Source organism: Octopus bimaculoides, chromosome 5, assembly GCF_046866305.1.
Source record: "Octopus bimaculoides isolate indiv1 chromosome 5, ASM4686630v1, whole genome shotgun sequence".
Classification (NCBI taxonomy): Eukaryota; Metazoa; Mollusca; class Cephalopoda; order Octopoda; family Octopodidae; genus Octopus; species Octopus bimaculoides.
In genome coordinates, this window is record NC_142932.1 from 127,046,694 (window position 1) to 127,069,396 (window position 22,703).

A 22,703-nucleotide genomic window follows, 5' to 3' on the forward strand; every position below is an offset into this window, starting at 1 on the left:
CATCACAGTCCAACAATGGCTTAGCCAGCCGAAACTTTGAAGTTACTGTCAACAACATTCTTGTTTAAGAATAATAAATCTTTATTCTACAAAAGTATAGAGTAATCCATGAAATTAATGTAAATTGTTGTTATTGTAACTGAACATAAAAACAAACGTTAATATGTATGAATATATGTATAGATGTATGTATATGTATCTATGTATCTGTCTATCTAATGACCTACCTATCTACTTACCCCTACCACAGACATACGTATACATGATAAATGAGAAAAGGAAGAAAAACCTCAACCAAAGGGACCATTTTCATAAATGTATTATTAGGTTATCAGTCTAATGCTTGAGAGGAAAGAGAAAGGGTCTTTGATGTTTTTGGACAGTAGTCATTGATCAGAAAGATGAAAAGAGGAAAGGTGGTGGAAAGGCGAGAAGAAGGAAAAAAGTTTTCTGAGCAAGGTGGGAATGTGGTTGTTTGGGGATGAGTGAGGAGGTAGTTGGGTGTTTTGTGCATGTATACCAGGGTATCTGCAAGGAGAGGTGCATTAGTAGTGTGGAGTGCAGTTGCTTAGCTGGAGCTGAGGGAAGTTGCACAAGAGTAGGGTATGAATGTGGTATAGGTGAGAGGGAGACGTGGAAGATAAATTAGTGTGAAAACTGAAGAAAATGGTGTAGAAACATCATTATCATTTAACATCCTCTTTCCATGCTGGCATGAGTTGGATGGTTTGATAGGAGCTGGCCAGCTACCCAAGCCCCATGTCTGTTTTGGCATGATTTCTATGGCCGAGTGCCCTTCCAGATGCCAGCCGCTTTACAGCGTGTACTGGGTGCTCTTATGCAGCACCAGTACGGGTGTGTTTATGTGGCACCGGTATTTAAATTAAAATGGGTTCAAGGTCAGATGAAAAGTTACAACAATGATAAAAAATGGCGGGAAAAAAAAAAAAAAAGAGATTAGGTATAATATCCAAAGAAAAAGCAGTTGAGTGTGGAAGAGTATGTAAAATAGGAAGGATTGTGTTAAAAAGTAGAGAGGATTAAAAAAGCATTGTCAAAAAAAATTGTTTAAAGGAAGTAGAGAGGAGCCTGTGGCAGAGAAAAAAATAGAAAGGGTTATTTCAAAAGGAGAGAGAATTGTAAAAAGGATATGAAAAGAATTATTATTAAAAAAGGATTGTAACAATTGTTGAGAAGTTACATTACACAGGTTGAGAGGAACCTGGTGGCAGATTTGAGTAAACAGAACTGAGAATGCACCTAAAATACTATCAGAAACAGCTGTAAGTCTATGATGCACAAAATGAATATGCAAATCCCATTATTTATGCCTTTTCTGATATTTATATGTAGATCTATGTGTGTGTGTGTGTGTGTGTGTGTGTGCGTGTGTGTGTGCGTGTGTGTGTGTGTGTGTGCGTGTGTGTGCATTTGCACATCTGGCACACTCTGTTCTCACATTGTGCACACTGCTGGATTTCTTGTCTATTTCTTTTCTGCATATTGAACACTGCCATTTCCTCGATGGAAACGGTGTTCTGTCTTCTGTTCTACTTATTAAATTTTTTTTTCAATATCTACATTGTGACACAAGTGATGGAAGGAAATTGCGGTAAGCCATATTTAGCGAAAGGATGTACATGATAAAAATGACTTTTGCTTTGCATGGACTAATCCTCACATCTAAAAATTTCTTGTGAATTGTAAACGTAAGTGATAATATAGCAGTATATTTCTTAAATTTTAAAATTATCCTTTCTTTAAATTTTGATCTTCCTAACTTTGTTCTGTATTCTAAATCTTTCATAAGTTACATATTAATTCGTCTTTAAGTAATTCAAATATTTTCAACTTTCACTTTGTATCATTATATCTAGGTCTCTTGTTTTCATCATGCTTAGAGCATATATTTCTAAAATCATTTTTTGTTTTCTTTTTTCTACAGTTAAGTCTTTGTTTTAAGTTCTATATTTTATCTAGTGCCTAGTGTCATTATTTTTTCCCAGCATAAAAACCTGCTCATTTTGTGTCAGTTTCAGTGAATAGTGATTCAGTTTAATTTAGTTATCTTCATTGTAAACCATAGAATTACTGTTTTTCCATTTTCTTTCACAAAGCATAACTGTAATTATTTGAAAGCAAAAGTGCTGGTAGATATTCCTTTTGACCATTTTGATTATTATTATGAGATAGCTGTTTTCAATACTTGTTTCTTATCGCAGTGTACAATAATGGTATTATAGTATACTGTATTCATAAGCTAAACATGAAACACCAAAAGTTTTCAAAGATTTTTTTGTGCTATTATTAATTTCAAGTTAATATTGCCCTACATTATCAAGGAAAGATTGATTATATGCAATGTAGCCTCAAAAGGTGCTGGCATGGGTGTGTGGTAAGAAGTTAGCTTCTCAACCACATAGTTCTGGGTTCATTCTCACTGTGGGTGTCTTCTTTGGGTGTCTTCTGCTGTAGACTTGGGCTGGCTAAAGCCTTGTGAGTGGATTTGGTAGATGGAAATTGAAAGAAACTTGTGTGTGTGTGTGTCCTTCACCCTCCCACCACTAAACAGCCTGCAGTGGTTTGTTTCTGTCTCTGTAACTTAGTGGTTCAGCAAAAAAAAAAAAAAAGACTGATAGAATAAATAAGTACTGGATGTGATTTGTTTGACTAAAACCTCATCAAGGCAGTGCTCCAGCTTGGCTGCAATCCAATGACTGAAACAAGTAAAAGAATAAACAACACAGGATACTTAGAAGCTAAACTGAAAGGGATTAACTGAAATGATACACTTTTAGTTACTCAGTTCACAAAATGCTTGTATCTGGTCTCAGACATTGATCTGTGTTGTGACTTTGAAGAAAACATTAATTATACCTGCTCTATCTTTCACCGAAATGAATATAAACGGATTGCAATAAATATAAATTCTTCATTAGGCTCTGTGTTCTAACACAAGTTATGGTCTGTCAGAAGTTTCTTATTCATTTAATGTGCTCTTCATTTTATGAAGTCCATCTAGAATTGACAAATGACATCATAGTTTTTAAACCGTTTTCAATTGAACTAGTTTTCTTAGCACTGGAATTTAGTGCCTTCATTGATTAAGTCAGTCTAACGTCTAATAACATACATTTTATGGTTGCATGATTTGGACTTGAAATCTTTGAGTTGCATTCATTAATTGCATCTACAAAATTTAATACAGGATGCATTAATGTAAACTAGACAGCTTCTTAAAATTGATGAGTGATTAAGTTTCTTCAAAAATTCTATTAGCCAGATGTTGGTAAAAGATAGTTAGTATTGGGTTGAATCTATAAAATACTAAAGTATTTTTCAATAGTTGCGTGGATAGCAGGACCTGTATGTGAGTAAATGTGTGTGTGTGTGTGTGTGTGTGTGTGTGAGAGAGAGAGAAAGAGATAGAGAGAGAGAAACTTTTATAGAAAAATTTGTGGTTACTTATAATGATGAACCATTATTCATCTTTCTGTGCATTATTATTGCTTAATTTTCTCTTGGGATATCGCTGTTTCTATCTGTTTTATTTGCAAAAGTTGTAGATCAGAGCATTTTTATTTCATTTAATGAACACATTAGCTACTGATAGTGAAATAATTCATTTGCCATTAATTTAATTTAATTAAAAGTATATCAAAAGTAGAATTTTGGCCTACTAAATCTGATGTACTGCAGTGCCCAGCACCCCATTCCTCATCGATACTACAAGCTCCAACATCTTCTTCTAGCCAGCTACCATTGCTGTTATTACCAGTGTGTTTACCATCACTGCCAACACAACATTGAAACTAATGTGACCAACAGCACAACCACTGCCATCACCAGTCCAGTTGTTACTACCACTCCAGTCATAGCCAGCTCTGTTCCGTTTACCACCACTGTTACTACTACTTTCATTTACTATCACCATACCAGTCACAACCAGCAGCACCACTGCCACTATGACTGGCATCACCATCTCCTCCATCACCAGTACAACCATTAATACCACCACTGCTGATTAGAATTCAAAGTAGTGAAAATTCAATTTATATCTGATATTTGATATCTGTTTCAAAATTGATAGCTTTTAATGACATAAAAGGACTTTTCTCCTAAATCGGAATCATTATCTTTTTTTGCTTCTTCATTCAGCATTATATCTTTTTGTATTTATATGTGTGTGTGTGTGTGCGTGTATATACACACATCTATGTGTATAGGCATGTGCTTAGGTATATATGTTCTCTGCTATTTTTTTATTATTTGAATTCTTTCTGTAAGAGGAAGGAGCTGGTTTCTAACAATGATACAAAGCTTCATTGTTGGAATATAGATCACAAAAACAAAGTCAAATGTTGAGCTTGAGAAGTGTCTTGCATATTTTTACTGTTCCACTTACAAATAGTATTTGTTGTGTGAGTGTTCACTGGTTGATTTCTTTTTTTGAAAACTCTATCTTTCCCCCATTGTCACTTGGGCATTTCCTAACATAACTAAGTGAACAAATTATTAGTGTAAATATGAATTTATTATCTGGTTATAGAAGCTGAAGATTTTGGAGCAGCAGTTTATACTTGTCCTCTTTCTCTTTCATTTTTGAAGAGATGTTCACATCAGGATGGCAGCTGATTTTGATGACAGTACATATTTTTCTCTTGTCTGTCCCAGGCAACTCTATCTGGTCTGCTATGTTTGCACTTGACAGAAATTTTGACGGGATTGTTCCACCAATATTCTTTGTGTTGATATTTATGTATGTATGCAATATTGGAGATTTTGTTATATTTATCGCAGGACAGTCTTATTTTTCCAGATGGCATTGTATATTGTTTTAGCAACAGCAACATGCCACATAAAGAGGTCGTATTTTGGATGGCATTTTTGGGCAGATGCTGATTACATGTGTGATGTCTTTCACAGAAATGTTTGATAACTGACATTTTTGGTTGCATCTTGGGACTCCAAGCACTTCATTGTCTCTTTTGTTCATTAGGTATTTTGTATCATTTTCCTGCTCTTAGGTTACAAAGGCATAGCTTTCAAAATGTAATGTTATGTAGTTGTCATGATCCCAAGAAAGGCTATGCTTCATGTCAATATTAGTAGTATCTTCAACTTTTTGGGAAACAGCCATGCACAGCTGTTTTTGTGGTATGATGAGTATTTTACATTTAGGTCTTTCTTGTGGTATGTTCTTGTGAATACTTCTTGAGGAGCTTACTGTCAACTTGCAGACTGTTGTTCTTTTCACTTTTTAACATTTGGCTTATATATTTTTCCTCCAGTTGTTTAGCAGGTCGTGTCTTTGAGATATTATATGACTGTTGGAGACTGTTTGCACTGATCTTAAACCTCTCCCACCTTCATCTTTTCATCATCATCATCATCATCGTGTAACATCTGTTTTCCATGCTGGCATGGGTTGGACGGTTCGACTGGGGACTGGCAAGTCAGGAGGCTGCACCAGGCTCCAGTCTAATCTGGCAGTGTTTCTACAGCTGGATGCTCTTTTTAACGCCAACCACTCCAAGAGTGTAGTGGATGCCTTTTACGTGCCACTGGCACGGGCCAGAGGAGGCTGGCAACAGCCACGATTGGTTGGTGCTTTTTACGTGCCACAGGCATGGAAGCCAGTTATGGCAGCACTGACATCGGCCATGTTCGGATGGTGCCTTTTACGTGCCACTGGCATGGGGATCACAACTACAATTTCCATTTGATTTTGATGTACTTGACTCAATAGGTCTCCTCAAGCACGGCATGTCGCCCTACGATCCAAGGAACTTTTGAGTGGGATAGTTATGCGACACTGGTGTGGGTTACAGCTGTGATCTCACTTTATTTGCCGGGTCTTCTCAGTCACAGCATACCTCCAGAGGTCTCGGTCTTTTGTCATTGCCTCTGTGAGGCCCAACGTTCGAAGGTCATGTTTCACCACCTCATTTCATGTCTTTCTGGGTCTACTTCTACCCCGGATTCTTTCAACTGTTTGGGAGTGGCACTTCTTCACACAGCTGTCCTCATCCATCTGTACTACATGAGCATACCTGCGCAAACGTCTTAGATAAAAACCTGTTCATATCATTCCAGTTAATGACAGTATCTTTCTGGAATTTCGTTTATAGACCACTCAAGTATCCCAAATGTATTAGCACTGGTTCTGCAAATGTATTGTGAGATATTGTCTTGCAAGAGGGGGAGTTCTAACTTGTTGTTAGAGAAGAGTTCCAAGTATGATGTAATATTCTGGAGTCACCCTATCTTTGTTCATAGTACCTTTATATGATATATTTTTTATCAATGCCTTAGTATTTATAATATTCTTTGTGTGAAATAGAATAGAAATGTATGTATATGCATACATATGTGTGTGTATTTGGAAGTAACAGCCACATCAGGCCTATTATGTTAAGTTTTGATGGGCATGTTTCATCAATATCCTTTACATTGATATATAAATATGTATGTATTCAAAAACAGATATTCTCTTTCTATTCAAATATAGCTTGAATTGTGAAGTAAATGTAAATAATTAACATTAATTTATTAAGTGCTGATATTATCATTCATTCATTTGTTTATTTTACAACTACTTTTCCACACTGACATGGGTCGATCCATTTATAGATAGAATTTGCAGAAAACAGGTCTCTTTTGCTTTCAAAAAATTATTACAGTTTGTAACAAAACCAAGTACACCAATAATGAGTATAAATAAAATGATGTCTGGGTAGTAAGCCATAAGTTTCAAAGCGGTCTGCCATAATTGTCTCTTTTTCATTAAATTTCAATGAAATACTCACATGAACAGGGCAGCTGATCTCTTCACCAACACAGAGTTTTATTTCTGCTCCAAACTACAATATTAGGTCTATTCTATTTAGATTTAATGGAAAATTTGAAGGGAACGTTCCTCTAATATTCTTTACAATAAAATGTGTAAATATTCTCAGCATTAGAAAAATTTATTATATTTGTGTTTGGTAAATCCTTCCTACAAATTGCAAAATTAGATGGATACTTGTAGTTATGTGCAGGGATGGAAATGTTATCATTGAACAATTATTTAGAAGTGAGTGATCTGATGAAGTTGGTGAAATTCTCACAGGAATATGATATTTTGACCTAATTTCTATTGAAAATCTTGTGGTATCAATAACTTTTTCTAAAATGAAAAGACATTGGCTCTAGGAACTTCTTGGGCTATTTGCTTCAGACATTCCAGCAGAAGATTGTGTTGTAAAACAGAATTTGTTTGGTTTTATGCTGAGAAGCAAAGTTTAGCAGTGTTCTTTACTCTTTCTGAAAATTCATTGCAGTTAAGTACCTTGTTACAATAATGTGAAATACTTTGAAATGTTGTCTTATCCAAAGATGAAATGAAACCAGTTTATTAATGCTGGGTACTTAGCATGCTAGGCGGATGGTTAAAGCTCTTTTGAATGTAGAATAACCATTCATTAGATTTATGGTGAAGGTAAAATTTGTCAGTGGCTAAATTTAAGGTGATATCTAAGATGTTTCAGCAGAAAGATTGTTGTCACCTGTGACCTTTTACCCTTTAGCATTCAAATTACTCTGTTGACTGTAATGTTTATTTGTTCACAATGTTTTGAATTAATCATGTATCATCTCATTGCTTTGGGATTTTGATGAAATGGTTGTTTACATTATTTACATTTGACAGATATTTGTCCTCATCTTGTTTGTTGTTAACACATTTCGGCTGATATACCCTCCAGCCTTCATCAGGTGTCTTGGGGGGGAATTTTGAACCTGGGTTGTCATTGCTAAGGTACTTTTCAATGTTATTATAGTGTAGTGGCATATGGCGTAGTGGTTAAGAGCGCGGGCTACTAACCCGAAGATCCCGAGTTTGATTCCAGGCAGTGACCTGAATAATAATAATAATAATAATAATAATAATAATAATAATAATAATAATAATAATAATAACATTGAAAAATACTTTAGGAATGAGAACCCAGGTTCGAAATTTCCCCAAGATACCTGATGATGGCTGAAGGGTATATCAGCCGAAATGTTGTGTTAACAACAAACAAGATGAGGACAAATAACTGTCAAATGTAAATAAGGTACATAATTCCTCATCTCTTAAATATAGAACTGTATGTGGTTGTTTATTTTTAGATTAACATTGGAGGGTAGGTGTGAGAGGCCAAATGTGGCCAGTTTGGACATAAACCATGTAGAATATATGGACTGGATATGGCTGGTTTAAATGCTAAACGGTTAAACCTAAGTCTCTAAAAAAATAAGGTCTTTCCTAAATCTGTCTGTGCTGTAGCCTTTCATATTTCTCAAAACAAGCTCATCTTTGTGATAAATACTCCATTTTGTCAGCAATGATCTAGAAATTGGCTTTGGAATTTGTCACCGATTTTGTGAAATTGGTTATTTTTATAAGGTTGAATCTATCTTCACTGGCTCAAAATGTTATTTGAATATGGCTTTCTATGATATGAGTCTGTATTTCTTTGTTTCAGTAGTTGGTCTTCCATCGTCAAAGAAGTGCATGGGCACTGAATGCCGAAGAATGTAAAAATGAGAATGAAATGTGGTGTGTATGCTCTGTTGGATCTTTAATGCCAGTGAACATGAATGACAAAGTTCCAAAAATATATTCCATGGAGCCGTATTGCTTCACCAGTAATATCTCTTTCACTCTCTTTCTTTTCTTCACAATCCCGCCCTCATTTACTCCGCTTTGCTTCTTTAGTGCCTTGACTTTTCCTCTCGTACCTTTGCTATCTGTCATCATTTTGTCAGTGCTTTCATATCATTACTTTCCTCACCCAAATCTTCTTGTCTACTTTGTATGTTACAGCATTCTGGGATAATAACTTTTCATGAACTTGCATGTATTTTTATGAGCCTATATGCATTTTCAATCATGCCACATATTTTCACGCACATCTAAGCAAAACTTTTTTCACATGCTCGCATGCACTCACATACATGCACACGCACACATTATTTCCACATTGATATTTTAATGTTTTTGTAATCATCATATTTTCACATCTTTATAACAGGATCTTGTAAGGCCATAATCCCACAGTTGAGGATTTGTATTTACTTTAATGTTGTCATCTTGGCAATTTTTTTTATCCCAGCAATTACAGATGACCTTCTGCTAAAGTAGTGCTTTTTTTCATTTTTCTGTTTTTATCTGTCACCTCTATTCACATTATTTATCTCTATACATCTATACACCTTTCTATAGATATGTACGTGTGTGTGTGTGTGCAGGTATATGTAAGTACATTTGTGTACTTATGTTGTCCATAATACCATTTCATGACCACTTTTTGTAGTCATGTCAGTTGCCATTTATCTCTCAGTTTAGTTAGGACTGTTAACCAGTGAATGTACATGTAGAACCCCATTCTCAAACTTATTACCTTTCGTAATTGTTTTTATTCTTTTGCCTTTTATATTTCCAATAACTTATCTTTAATCATTGCAACTTTTCATTCTTTATTCTCTTACTTTGTATAACTACTGTCTCACTTCTTTCTCTTTTATCATTTTTTTTTAACAATTATTCTTCTGCACTAAATCAACAGCTGTTGTTTTGTCCTCATCTTGCTATGTCTTTGAAACAATGGATTTCTTGTACCACACTTCATATTTTTTCCTGAAGATCAGAAATGCAAAACTTTGAGTTACAAAGTGTGAAGTGCTGGCTTACACATACATGCCCACACACACAATGCATGTGTATGTGTTTGTAGATATGTACATACACATTCACATATGTGTACTTAATATATCTGTATGTATATACAGGGTGTGATGGGTAAATTGTCACCATTTTATATTTTTCATTTCATGCATGTACATTGTTTGTTTTTGATTTTGTTGACTACACAGTATAGTAGGGTCAGTCGGGCACCATCTGTGAGAAAAGCAGTACCATGATGCAATTCACTCTGCCAGAAATTTGGAAACAACATGCTGTACTGCTTGGCATTTGTGCCGGAAGCTCCAATATGAATGTTTCAGAGTGTTTGGCTGTCAATCCGAGGACAGTGCAGAGGATTTGGAAAGAGTTGGATGAGTCTAATGGTGATTACGAAGGTACGGCAGCTCAGAAAATTCACTCTGATTGTTCTGATAAGAAAAAACCCTTGAATTTGTTGATGAGATCCAAGCCATGATTGACAATGATCCCTCCAAGTCAATCAGGTCCATTGCCAGGCCAGGCCAGGCACATGGAAGTGTCTGAGTTTCTTATCAGCCAGGTAGGGCATGAAGACATTCGGTATTCCTCATACAGGATGAGAAAGAGACAATTTTCATCCCAAGCCGCCAAGGACAAGAGGAAAGATTTTGCTATGTAGCTTTTGAACAAACTCAAGCATCTCCTCCAACTCAACATGTTTTGGGTTTTTTCAGACAAGGAAATTTTCTGCCAGGATCAAATGGTGAACACACAGAATGACTGTTGGCTTGCCGTGTCCCCAGAACATGTACCAAGAGTGATTACAATCAAACATCCAGTCCACATCATGGTGTTTGGAGTGATCACTATTGATGGTGACATTATGTCTCCATTCATCTTTCCACAGCCTCGGGCTTAACATGCAGGCCTACATCAAGTGTCTGGAGGAGGTAGTGCTGCTCTGGGTCAAGAGGGTGGCTGCTAGAAGACCCTATGTCTGGCAACTGGACTCTGCACCATGCCACATAAGCAGGAGAACCCACTCATGGCGGTCAGACAATTTCTGCGACCACATCACCCATAACATCTGACCACCTAAGTCCCCAGACTGCAACCCCACTTCGTTATTTTGTGTGGGGCGCAGTTGAACCAGAGACCAACAAAACTCCTTGTAACACCAAAGATGAACTGAAGGCAAGGATTATGGCAGCATTCACCAACTTAAACAAGGAAGCTGTCCAGAAGAGTTGCAAAAGATTCCGAAATCATTTGGAGGCCGTGGTTGAAGCAAATGGTGATTTTATTGAATAGATTTACTCTGTAGTATTTCAAGATATTTTTATGTAATTTTGGTGAATATATCTGTTAAACGAGATGGCAGTGTTATTTTCATTTTTGTGTAATTTAGATGACAATTTATTCACCATGTATATATTCATATAGAAAATATTCAGTGGATGTGGGGAGAGAAATGAAATGTTTAGTAATGGTGGTGGATAAATAGATAGGGAGTAGTGAAAGAAATGAAGAGGAGCAAAGGGTGAAGTAGAGGTAAGGGAGAGGGGGTAGAAAAGTGAGTTGGTGTGGGGTTGGGGTTTGGTCAAAGCAAAGGGGACGAGAAACAGTGTTGACAGATTTGAAAAATGTTAGCTGAGAAAAATTATGCAGACAGGTCTCTACCTACATATACGTAACTCACATGCACAAGTAGATAAACATTCATGCATACATATGTATGTGTACATACTGTGCATGCACACACATACACACACACACACAGAGAAACATAGACACATATATTTTGCTCATTCCACTTGAACCAAAGTGTATATTATTTGACTGACCCATGGCTTGAACTTATGTTTACCATCTATATTACTACATTTAACACTTGACAATACTTATTTTCATTCGCCCATTGTTCTGTAACACAGGTAATGGAAATTAGGAGTTAGGTATACCCCTTGTGTGCATGCATGCATGCACACACACACACACACACACACACACACACACACATACACATACACACATTGTATACATAAATATGTAAATCATATGATTAGCATAATTTTTTTTTTTTTTTCCTACAGGAAAGTATTTCTTGGGTGTAAAAAAGAAAACCCAGAAAAACTCTATGCAATCAAAGTTATGAAGAGAGACTATATGATTAACAAGAATTTAATTCGTCAAGGTAAGAATTGTTAAAAAATGTATATGTATAAATATTCCGAGAAGGATTGGCAGTGACCTTTATGTTTCTTTTTTTGTGTGTTTTATTCTCTTTATCATCCTTCATATTGTATGAGGGATGATAAATTCCTGTTTGTTTATAGCCAATGGTAAAAAATTAATGACTTTGATGTGGAAGAGCAGCATTCATAGCATTTTGTATGGCTGCTGAGACTGGAGAAAGAAAGAGAGGAAGACATTGTATATCATGGGTTGTTTCAGTAGGAAATAACAACTTTAGAATGGAGTTATCTTCAGACATTGGGCTTCCACACAGTTTCTGTTTATCTAATTTCACTCAAGGCTTTAGTCAACCTGACGCTGTGATAGAAGACGTCCTAACTACTACACGTTGGGTTTGAACTTAGAACCATGTGATTATGAAGTGAACTTTTTAATTTCAAGAACATGCCAACACTCTTATTTAAAGCTGATCTTTTACTCATTTCAGTCATTAGACAGCAGCACCATGCTGGGGCATCACCATGAATTTTTTGTAGAATGGATCAATTCTAGAACTTTATTATTTTACTTTTTTAACCCTGGTACCTATTCTATTGGCCCCTTTTTGTTGAACTGCAAAGTTACAGAGATGTAAACATGTCAATACCACTTGTCAAGAAGTAGCAAGAGGTGGAACAAAGACACACACACACACACACACACACACACACACACACACACACACACTTCTTTCATTTCCATCTACCAAATCCACTCACCAGATTTTGGTTCTCTCAAGGCTTTAAGTAGAAGACACTTACCTAAGGAACTGAACCTGGCACCGTATGGTTGGGAAACAAATTTCTTACCACACATGCCTTCTTGTTCAAAATAGTGAAATGTATTTTCTTTTGACTGACATATGCCAGTGTAATGGACAAAAGATCTTTTTCATAAACGGAAATGTATATGAAATAAACACTATATTTGTAGTACAAGTTTACTAACCTTTATTAATGAAACTCTAGTTTGCAAATCAGAACTTCTGATTTTATGAGATTCTTATTCATAGTAAATAAACATGCAGGTGCAGGAATGGCTGTGTGGTAAGTAACTTGCTTACCAATCACATGGTCCCAGGTTCAGTTCCACTGCGTGACACCTTGGGCAAGTGTCTTCTACTATAGCCTCGGGCCAACCAAAGCCTTGTGAGTGGATTTGGTAGACAGAAACTGGAAGAAGCCTGTTGTATATGTATATATATTTAAAGTGAGTTCACGGCTGTATCCTACACCAGTTTCACATAACCAGCCCCAGCCCATTCAAAAGTACCTTCGATTGTAGGGCAACATGCTGTGCTTGAGGAGACCTATTGAGTCAAGTACATCAACATCAAAATGAAAATCAAATGCAAATTGTAGTTGTGATACCCATGCCGGTGGCACGTAAAAAGCACCATCTGAACGTGGCCGATACTAGCTCCGCCTTGACTGGCTTCCGTGCTGGTGGCACGTAAAAAGCACCAACTGATCGTGGCTGTTGCCAGCCTCCTCTGGCCCCCTTGCTGGTGGCACATAAAAAGCACCCACTACTCTCTCGGAGTGGTTGGCATTAGGAAAGGCATCCAACTGTAGGAACACTGTCAGATCAGACTGGAGCCTGATGCAGACTCCTGGCTTCCCAGACCCCAGTTGAACCAGCCAACACATGCTAGCATGGAAAATGGACGTTAAATGATGATGATATATATGTATGTGTATGTATATGTTTGTATGTCTGTGTTTGTCTCCCCCAACATCTCTTAACAACTGATCCTGGTATGTTTACGTCCCCATAACTTAGCGGTTTGGTAAAAGATACTGATAAAATAAGTACTAGACTTACAAAGAATAAGCTCTGGGGTCGATTTGCTTGACTAAAAGCGGTGCTCCAGCATGGCCGCAGTTAAATGACTGAAACAAGTAAAAGAGTATACATGTAATCTTTTTGTGCACAGACAATAGTCAGGGTGGTAGACCCTCATTTTTTTTCTCTGTCCACGAAGAAAGTACTTTAGAAAGACATTTGACCTATGTATCTGATTAAACTTGCACTACTCTGAGATTTTACTCTGCTGCATATTTCCATACTGCTAAGAGGTCTTTGTGGTTGGCTGTCCATTACATAAAAAAAAAAAAAATGACCAGCTGTTTTCTTTTTTGCTGGAAATTAAGAGATAGTAAAGATGTTTTTGTGCAGTCTATACATATACATGTAAGTGTTTGTGTGTATATATTAGTATATATGTGTATATGCATGCACATTCACATACATGCACATATGCACTAAAACATGCATATGGGTGTACATTTTGTATGTATGAATTTGTGACCCTAATACACAGCACTTTTATGGTTTCACTTACCTCTGCTTGTCTCAGTTGACCTAACTTAAAAAGAAAACAAAAAAAATTCTCCTTTATTCTCCATTTTGTAGTTGAAAGTTGGAAAGAGTATCCAAATTCTAAAAACTCCACTTGCAAGAACATACATTACACATCCAATAGATGTGTAAAGATAGTGACAAAAAAAAAAAAATGTACTTTTCCTTTTTGTCTTTCACTTTCTTTAATATTTATTATACATTTTAGATCATACTCAGTTTTATTTATTTTTTTTTTTACCTCACAATATTCTGGTTGTTTTAAACTAAATATTCAAATGCACCAAATAATTTTTTTATTATTTATTTGATACATTTTTTCTTCTTCTTTTTAATACTTTTGTTGCTTTACCTTGCTGCAAATTTAATGTTGCCAAACTGAAATGTTTTGCTGCCTGTTAAAAGTGGTGCTCTTTAAATTTGTGTTGATGTTTTGAGATCAGAGAATTGATGGTGTTTGTCTTTTTTTCTCTATCTATAGAGCTAACCCTGCACTAGTTCAGTGGTGTAAACAGCATAACACATTAAAGTCAGATGTTAGTAGGATCAATAGAATAGCTTTGTTTGTTTTATTCATTCATTTATTTAGGTGTTTGCTTTATTTTATTTTCTCAGCTTTAACCAGATTGATTAGGATTCAGCTATTTTAAAGCAGAATTTGTTATACTTATCTCTAGTTACCATAACAACAAAATATCACAAAAAGAAAAACGGTTTTTATTAATGTTGATGCAATATACAAGTATACAGGACATTGTGTGTATGTGTGTGCGCATGCATGGGTGTGTATGTATTATATGCATATTTATCTCTGTATGGTAAGTTAGCTTGATGACAAGGGAAAAGCATGCTGCAATGTTGGCCAAAAAAACCCCGTTCCTTGGTAGCATCAATGCTACTTTGGCATTGTGTGTGCGTACATACATGTGCACACACACACACACGCACACTGAGGCATGGCAATAATTTCGAAGTTTGCCAGTGCCGCCTGACTGGCACGTAGAAAGCACCATGTGAGTGTGGTTGATACCAGTGCCGCCTGACTGGCCCCCATGCCGGTAGCACGTAAAAAGCACCCACTGCACTCTTGGAATGGTTGGTGTTAGGAAGGGCATCCAGCTGACATACATGCACACACATTTACCTTTAATCATTCTCTTTTCCCAGAGGGAGAAACATGTTATTTTAACAGAGGTAGAAGTTTACAAAATTTAGTCCACCCCTTTCTATGACTCATCAAATTCTCTGCTTTTTCTTTTATCTCCTGTTCAATCTGTAGCATTCAGGTACCAACATTGCAGAACTTGTCTACCATTTCCAGTCACACATTCATGTAATTCCTAGTCTTCAGTTCAGGCTTAGTTAGGCTGACATCTTTCTATTCTTATGCATTGTATACTGTCACAATTCAGGGTCAGTCCACCAGAAATCCTTCTGCTCCTTTATATCACCAAATGTTTTTCTTCTATACTGCAAACCACAATTATATACTTTTAGTTCTGTAGGTTTTACCTTTTGGGATGGAGCTACCTCAACTGAAATGGGTCCCTTCAGTAGATAAATTGTCTTTCACACTAGCTAAGTTCTACTTGTTTAAGATTAAGCTGACATTTGATGTGCAGCAGCATTATTCTACTGTCTCTATGTGGAATTTAGTGAAATATGTCTGTAGACTAATGGAAGCTTCTTTTATTTTGGGGTTAATATTGCTTTCAAATTTTAGCACAAGGCCAGCGATCATAAGGGAGGGGGCAAGTCGATTACATTGACCCTAGTGTTCAGCTGACCCTGGTAGCATTTGAGCTCAGAACTTAAAACCAGAAGAAATGCCACTAAGCATTTTTCGTGGTAACAATTCTGCCATCTTACCATCTTTTCTGGAATTAATATTGGTTTCAAATTTTGGCACAAGGCCAGCAATTTTGAGGAGGAGTAAGTTGATTACATGGCCCCCCCCCCCCCCATGCTCAACAGGTACTTATTTTATCGAGCTCGAAGGGATGAAAAGCAAAGTCAACCTCGACAGAACTTGAACTCAGAATGTTAAGAAGGATGAAACGCTGCAGAGCGTTTTTTCTGGCATGGTAACGTTTCTGCCAGCTTGCAGCCCTTTTTTCAATTAATATTGAATATCAATTAACTTCTATCTGTGAATAAAGAAAAAAACACAGAAGCTTCAAAAAGAGAAAGGCAGAAAATTCTGTTATTGGAACAAAGAGAGAGAAAGGTGACAAAAAATGGTTACAGCAGTGGTTTTGCAAATGTTCCAAACCTGTATGTTGTAAGGAGTGAGTTTTGGACAAGGACTTCTTCATACATGTTTTACAAAGTTCTGCTAATGCAGAAGTCATTAACTTCCTTGACTACTTTAGTTTTTTTTGTTTCCAAGAAAAGCAAACAGTGAGTGGTACCTATTTTCATTTAGGTTGACAGAAGCAAATCAAATATGATTTGCCTTCAAAATGCTTATAACAAAATTGAACTCATTACCTTATATTTTGCAATATCATATGTTAAGCCAAGCCAAGAATAAGATATACATTAAATGAATAAAAGAAAAGTATTGAATGAAAAGGGAATATTTTCTAGTGCTATCTCTGCTGTCCAGTTGGATTTCTTATGACATGCTATCTATTGGACATGAAATGTTAATAATTATCAAAAGAAACTGAATAAATCAAAATACATAGCATTTCCATTTCTATTTTAATATTCTTTTCTTTTTAATTCTTTTCTTCAATGATAATTGATATTAGCACAAAGATATGATAGAGAAGTATAATTACTATGTAACTTTAGATATATTGAAGCTAGCCTGCCATCTTGAGATAATTTATTTTCTATCAATATTGTTTTTCTCAACTAAAACTACACTTGATACCAAATTTGTTTGTATTTGTGTATTTTTAAACCAACCTACTCAGTTTCTGAAACTGAATTAGTTCATGTGTCACCAGCAATGTATAGAAGCTTCAAGCATCTTTCATTTCTCACATTGTACATTATTTTTCTCTCTTATTTCCACACTAAGTTTACTGAACCTGTGTGGGCTCAGACCAGTGACATAGGCCCCAGTGCAATGAAACTGGAGTGCTTTTCGTTATTTGAAAGGATAATTAGTAGTAAAAGTAGAAGACGTGGTTTCAGTCCATGTGAAACGGTCTTACTTAATTTTAATTTCTCTGAAGACTTCATTTTCTACTTCTTTTCTATTCATTGCCTTTTTTTCAACATTAGCTTTTCTGCTCCATTAAGGGCAACTTTTGTTGAATGTTAATTGATTTCCAGTCTCTTCTATTCTCACTTTCTCACTATTTTGCAACCACTTGGCTATTGCAATGCTTCTTCATTGATGATATTAACTTTTAAACTTCCTGTACAACATGGTACTGCATCAGTCAGACAGTCTTGAAATACATGATATCACAAGAATTGTACTGACTTGGTTTACTTTCATTTTGAAGGAAAATTAGGAGCTCCTTATTGCGAGGGAGAAAACTTGAAACCCTTTCAATTCTGTTCAGTAACAAAATCATTAAAAGTCAGAGGCTTTTGACTTGGAAAATTTTCAACAGGGTGTCAGAAAGTAAAAGACTATGTTGTTGTCACTGTGAGGATAGCCACACAAGAAGTGTTTTAAAGGAAGATTTAAATCCAGAAACACCTTGGTTGAATGGTTAATGTCTCAAAACATCTCAAACCATTCAAAACAGTTTATTCAGCATCACAATTGACTGCATTACAACCTATCCATTGATCATTTTCACAGCCAAATTGAAAGGCCATTTTAACAATTTATAACTACAGCATAAAACCATTGTTCCTCAAACACCAATATTGTGTTTTAGAAAACAAATTTGTGGTTGTGTGCCAACAGAAATATATATGATTATTTCTTTTCTTCGTTCTATGGAATTATTACATTTTGGAGTGTGTTGAGTAGATAGAGTAGCTGCCAATCAGCCGAGAAGTAGGTGGTTCCTAATCTATCTTTGACACTGTGCTGTGTCAGTGATTGGGACAGTAACTCTCTACTGGCCTGTTCCATCTTGGCTTTAAATCTTTACTTCAGAGTAGGGACAACTCTCACAATCAATTGTGGTACTGTTGATGTGATGAGTGACTTGTTAGCTTGCAGCATGAATTTAATTCCTTCAGTGGTGAAAGTAACCTACATCTGATGTAGAGGGAGTGGGTGGGGAACTTACATCAGCCACATAACCCTATGAAAACTAATGGAGAAATCTCATAAAATTCTGTAATTATTATTCATTATCACAGCCTCTAGCTTGTGTCCATACCTCTTTTGTATCACTTTATATCCACACACTTGGCTAACATTCCAATGCATTCTTTTATCAATACAGTCATGACTGCACTTATACTCTTTTTGTGCTAGCTCACTGCATTCACTTAAGAGACGTTTGATATTTTCATCTTCATTTCCACAAATCCTGAATTTGTTCTTTGACTCAGTGTTATCAATCCTTGCCTTTATCAGATTTATTTGAATGACTTTTTTTCTTTCTCAGCTGCTATAATTAGTGATTCAGTTTCTTGTTTAAGTTTTCCATTTGCCCCTTAGTATGAAGAACATTTACTTTGTGCCTTAATATCTGTATATATACAACATGCTTTCCTTTACGTTCCCTTCCTTATAATATGCTTTGTTGGTCACACAGTTTTTACCAATTAGGTTCTGAATTAAAATTCCACCAAGAATGGTTTTACTCTGTATTTGTCCAAGATTGATATAGTAAATACAAATAAAATACTAAGCAGTTCAATTGACTACATTCTACTACTACTCCAGAAATTTGTCTCCAAAAGTAATATCATTCTTTTTATTTTTTTATCCATTTTCTTTAGATACTTCATGCATTTATATATAATTTAATACATTTAAAAACTGCAGTTGATTATGTAAAGATATTTGATACTATAATGTGTTTATGTATGAAAGATAGAAAGATGGAGACAGAGAAAGGAAGACAGAGAGGGTGAGTCTGGATTGAGTGGGAAAATGAGAGGTAGAGGAAGGAATTGATAGAAGCCAATAACCACCTTAAGCTTTTATTACTTGTAATAAACCAGCAATTATGACAATGAATGATGAGTGTGTGAGAATGATTATTAGGGTCATGCAAGGAACCACAACACATCATGTTTTCAGGCATTCTGCTTGCAGCTAAAAGACTAAGGGAGCCTTTTCATTCAGTGAATAATTAATTCGATAGTTGATATAAACAAAAATTGTGGAGAATTTATTGAGAAGATATAATAATCATCAAGTGTTGGTGATTGCGGTGGTGGTGATGGTGGTTCACTGGTACCACTGTTCTTGCAGTTGACGACCTGGCTGAATGTTCTTCCGGAATGAGGTGAAAGGTATTGTTGTTGGTCACTTTTGCGGTGGTGATGGTAACAGTGATTATGGTGAAATGGCTGTGCTATTGGAACCGAGCATTCTTTTTGTTCAATAATGATGGTGATAGCATTCATTTCAGTGTTATGATGGCACTAAAAGTACGGATGACATCTGGTTATATTGATGGTATTGGAAGCTGTTGTAACAGAACTGATTGGTGTGTATATATGTATGCATAAATATGTATGTACATATGTGTGTGCGTGTATGTAGATTCATATATATATATATATATATATATATATATATATATATATATATATATGTATGTATATATATATATGTATGTATATATATATATGTATGTATATATATATATGTATGTATATATATATATGTATGTATATATATATATGTATGTATATATATATATATATGTATGTATATATATATATATATGTATGTATATATATATATATATGTATGTATATATATATATATGTATGTATATATATATATGTATGTATATATATATATATGTATATACATGTGTGTGCGTGTATATTTATATATATACACACACACATACATGTAAATGATTGTGTGTATATGTGTTTGTTTGTGTGTGTGTGTGTGTGTGTGTGTGTGTGTATGAAGGAGAGAGAGAGATAAAGGAAATGAATTGAAAATAAGAAAAAGTAACTCGGAGTTGCCAGTAGGATGGTATTTGAACAGCAAAGACAAAATAAGTGTATATCAAATATTGTACAACACAAATTGTTGTTTTATTGAAATTATCGTCACTTTCAGATAAAGTTGGACCAATCATATATATATTTCTATATATGTATATCTATATATGTATATCTATATATATATATATATATATATATATATATATATATATATATATATATATATATATATATATATCATCATCAGCATCATCATTTAATGTCTGCTTTCCATGCTAGCATGGGTTGGACGATTTGACTGAAGACTGGTGAAACCGGATGGCAACACCAGCTTCACCAGTCCTCAGTCAAATCGTCCAACCCATGCTAGCATGGAAAGCAGACGTTAAACGATGATGATGATGATGATCATCATCATCATCGTTTAACGTCCGCTTTCCATGCTAGCATGGGTTGGACGATTTGACTGAGGACTGGTGAAACCGGATGGCAACACCAGGTTCCAATCTAATTTGGCAGAGTTTCTACAGCTGGATGCCCTTCCTAACGCCAACCACTCAGAGAGTGTAGTGGGTGCTTTTACGTGTCACCCGCACGAAAACGGCCACGCTCGAAATGGTGTCTTTTATGTGCCACCCGCACAAGCCAGTCCAGGGGCACTGGCAACGATCTCACTCGAAAATCCTACGGGAGCCAGTCAGGCGGTACTGGAAACGGCCACGCTCAAAATGGTGCATCTCATGTGCCACCCGCACAAGAGCCAGTCCAGGGGCACTGGGAACGATCTTACTTGGCTTGCCGGGTCTTCTCACGCACGATCATCATCATCATCATCATCGTTTAACGTCCGCTTTCCATGCTAGCATGGGTTGGACGATTTGACTGAGGACTGGTGAAACCGGATGGCAACACCAGGCTCCAGTCTGATTTGGCAGAGTTTCTACAGCTGGATGCCCTTCCTAACGCCAACCACTCAGAGAGTGTAGTGGGTGCTTTTACGTGTCACCCGCACGAAAACGGCCACGCTCGAAATGGTGTCTTTTATGTGCCACCCGCACAAGCCAGTCCAGGGGCACTGGCAACGATCTCGCTCGAAAATCCTACAGGAGCCAGTCAGGCGGTACTGGCAACGGCCACGCTCAAAATGGTGCATCTCATGTGCCACCCGCACAAGAACCAGTCCAGGGGCACTGGCAACGATCTTACTTGGCTTGCCGGGTCTTCTCACGCACAGCCCATTTCCAAAGGTCTCGGTCCGTAGTCATCGCCTCGGTGAGGCCCAATGTACGAAGGTCTTGCCTCACCACCTCAGCCCAGGTCTTCCTGGGCCTACCTCTTCCACGGGTTCCCTCAACTGTTAGGGTGTGGCACTTTTTCACGCAGCTATCCTCCTCCATTCTCACCACATGTCCATACCAGCGCAATCGTCTCTCTTGCACGCCACAACTGATGCTTCTAATGTTCAGCTTTTCTCTCAAGATACTTACACTCTGACGGGTATTCACATTGACATTACACATCCAACGGAGCATACTGGCTTCATTCCTTGCGAGCTTACGTATGTCCTCAGCAGTTACAGCCCATGTTTCACTGCCATGTAGCATGGTTGTTCGTACGCATGCGTCATACAGTCTGCCTTTTACTCTGAGTGAGAGTCCCTTTGTCGCCAGCAGGGGTAAGAGCTCTCTAAACTTTGCCCAGGCTATTCTTATTCTAGCAGCTACACTTTCAGCGCACCCACCCCCACTACTAACTTGGTCGCCCAGATAGCGGAAGCTATCGACTACCTCTAGTTTTTCACCCTGGAATGAGATAGAAGTTGTTTCCTGTTTGTTTGCAGTCTTTATTGCACCTGAACATCTGCCACAAACAAAAACTAACTTGCTAGTTAACCTGCCTTTGATGTTGCTGCACCTCTTATGTGTCCATAGCTTGCACCGGGTACATCTTATAGAGTTACTACCTACTCCTTTTCTACATACTGAGCAGGGCCATCTACCTGAAGGGGTTTGTGTTTTATCTACCTTCCTACTTATTAGGATTTTGGTTTTAGCTAGGTTGACTCTAAGGCCCTTCAATTCTAGACCTTGCTTCCACACCTGAAACTTCTCCTCTAGTTCTGATAGTGACTCCGCAATTAGGGCAAGGTCATCAGCATAGAGGAGCTCCCAGGGGCAACCTGTCTTGAACTCCTCTGTGATTGCCTGGAGGACTATGGTAAATAATAGGGGGCTGAGGACGGAACCTTGGTGGACCCCTACCTCTACCCGGAATTCATTGCTGTACTCATTTCCAACCCTCACCTTACTGGCCGCATCTCTGTACATGGCTCGCACAGCTCTCACTAGCC

General features: G+C 36.8%; 1 protein-coding gene across 2 annotated transcripts in view; it reads left to right on the plus strand.

Annotated features, from left to right (window-relative positions):
• The window catches only part of LOC106867829 (serine/threonine-protein kinase greatwall), a 729,021-nt gene that overhangs the window by 38,704 nt on the left and 667,614 nt on the right, over positions 1-22,703 (plus strand). For both annotated transcript variants that reach the window (XR_016242045.1, XM_089353060.1), the window contains exon 4: positions 11,788-11,888. Coding sequence is in view for 1 of the 2 variants with exons in the window: in XM_089353060.1 (XP_089209186.1) it covers positions 11,788-11,888 (101 nt within the window). In the remaining variant the exon portion in view is untranslated. The remainder of the gene's footprint in view (positions 1-11,787; positions 11,889-22,703) is intronic.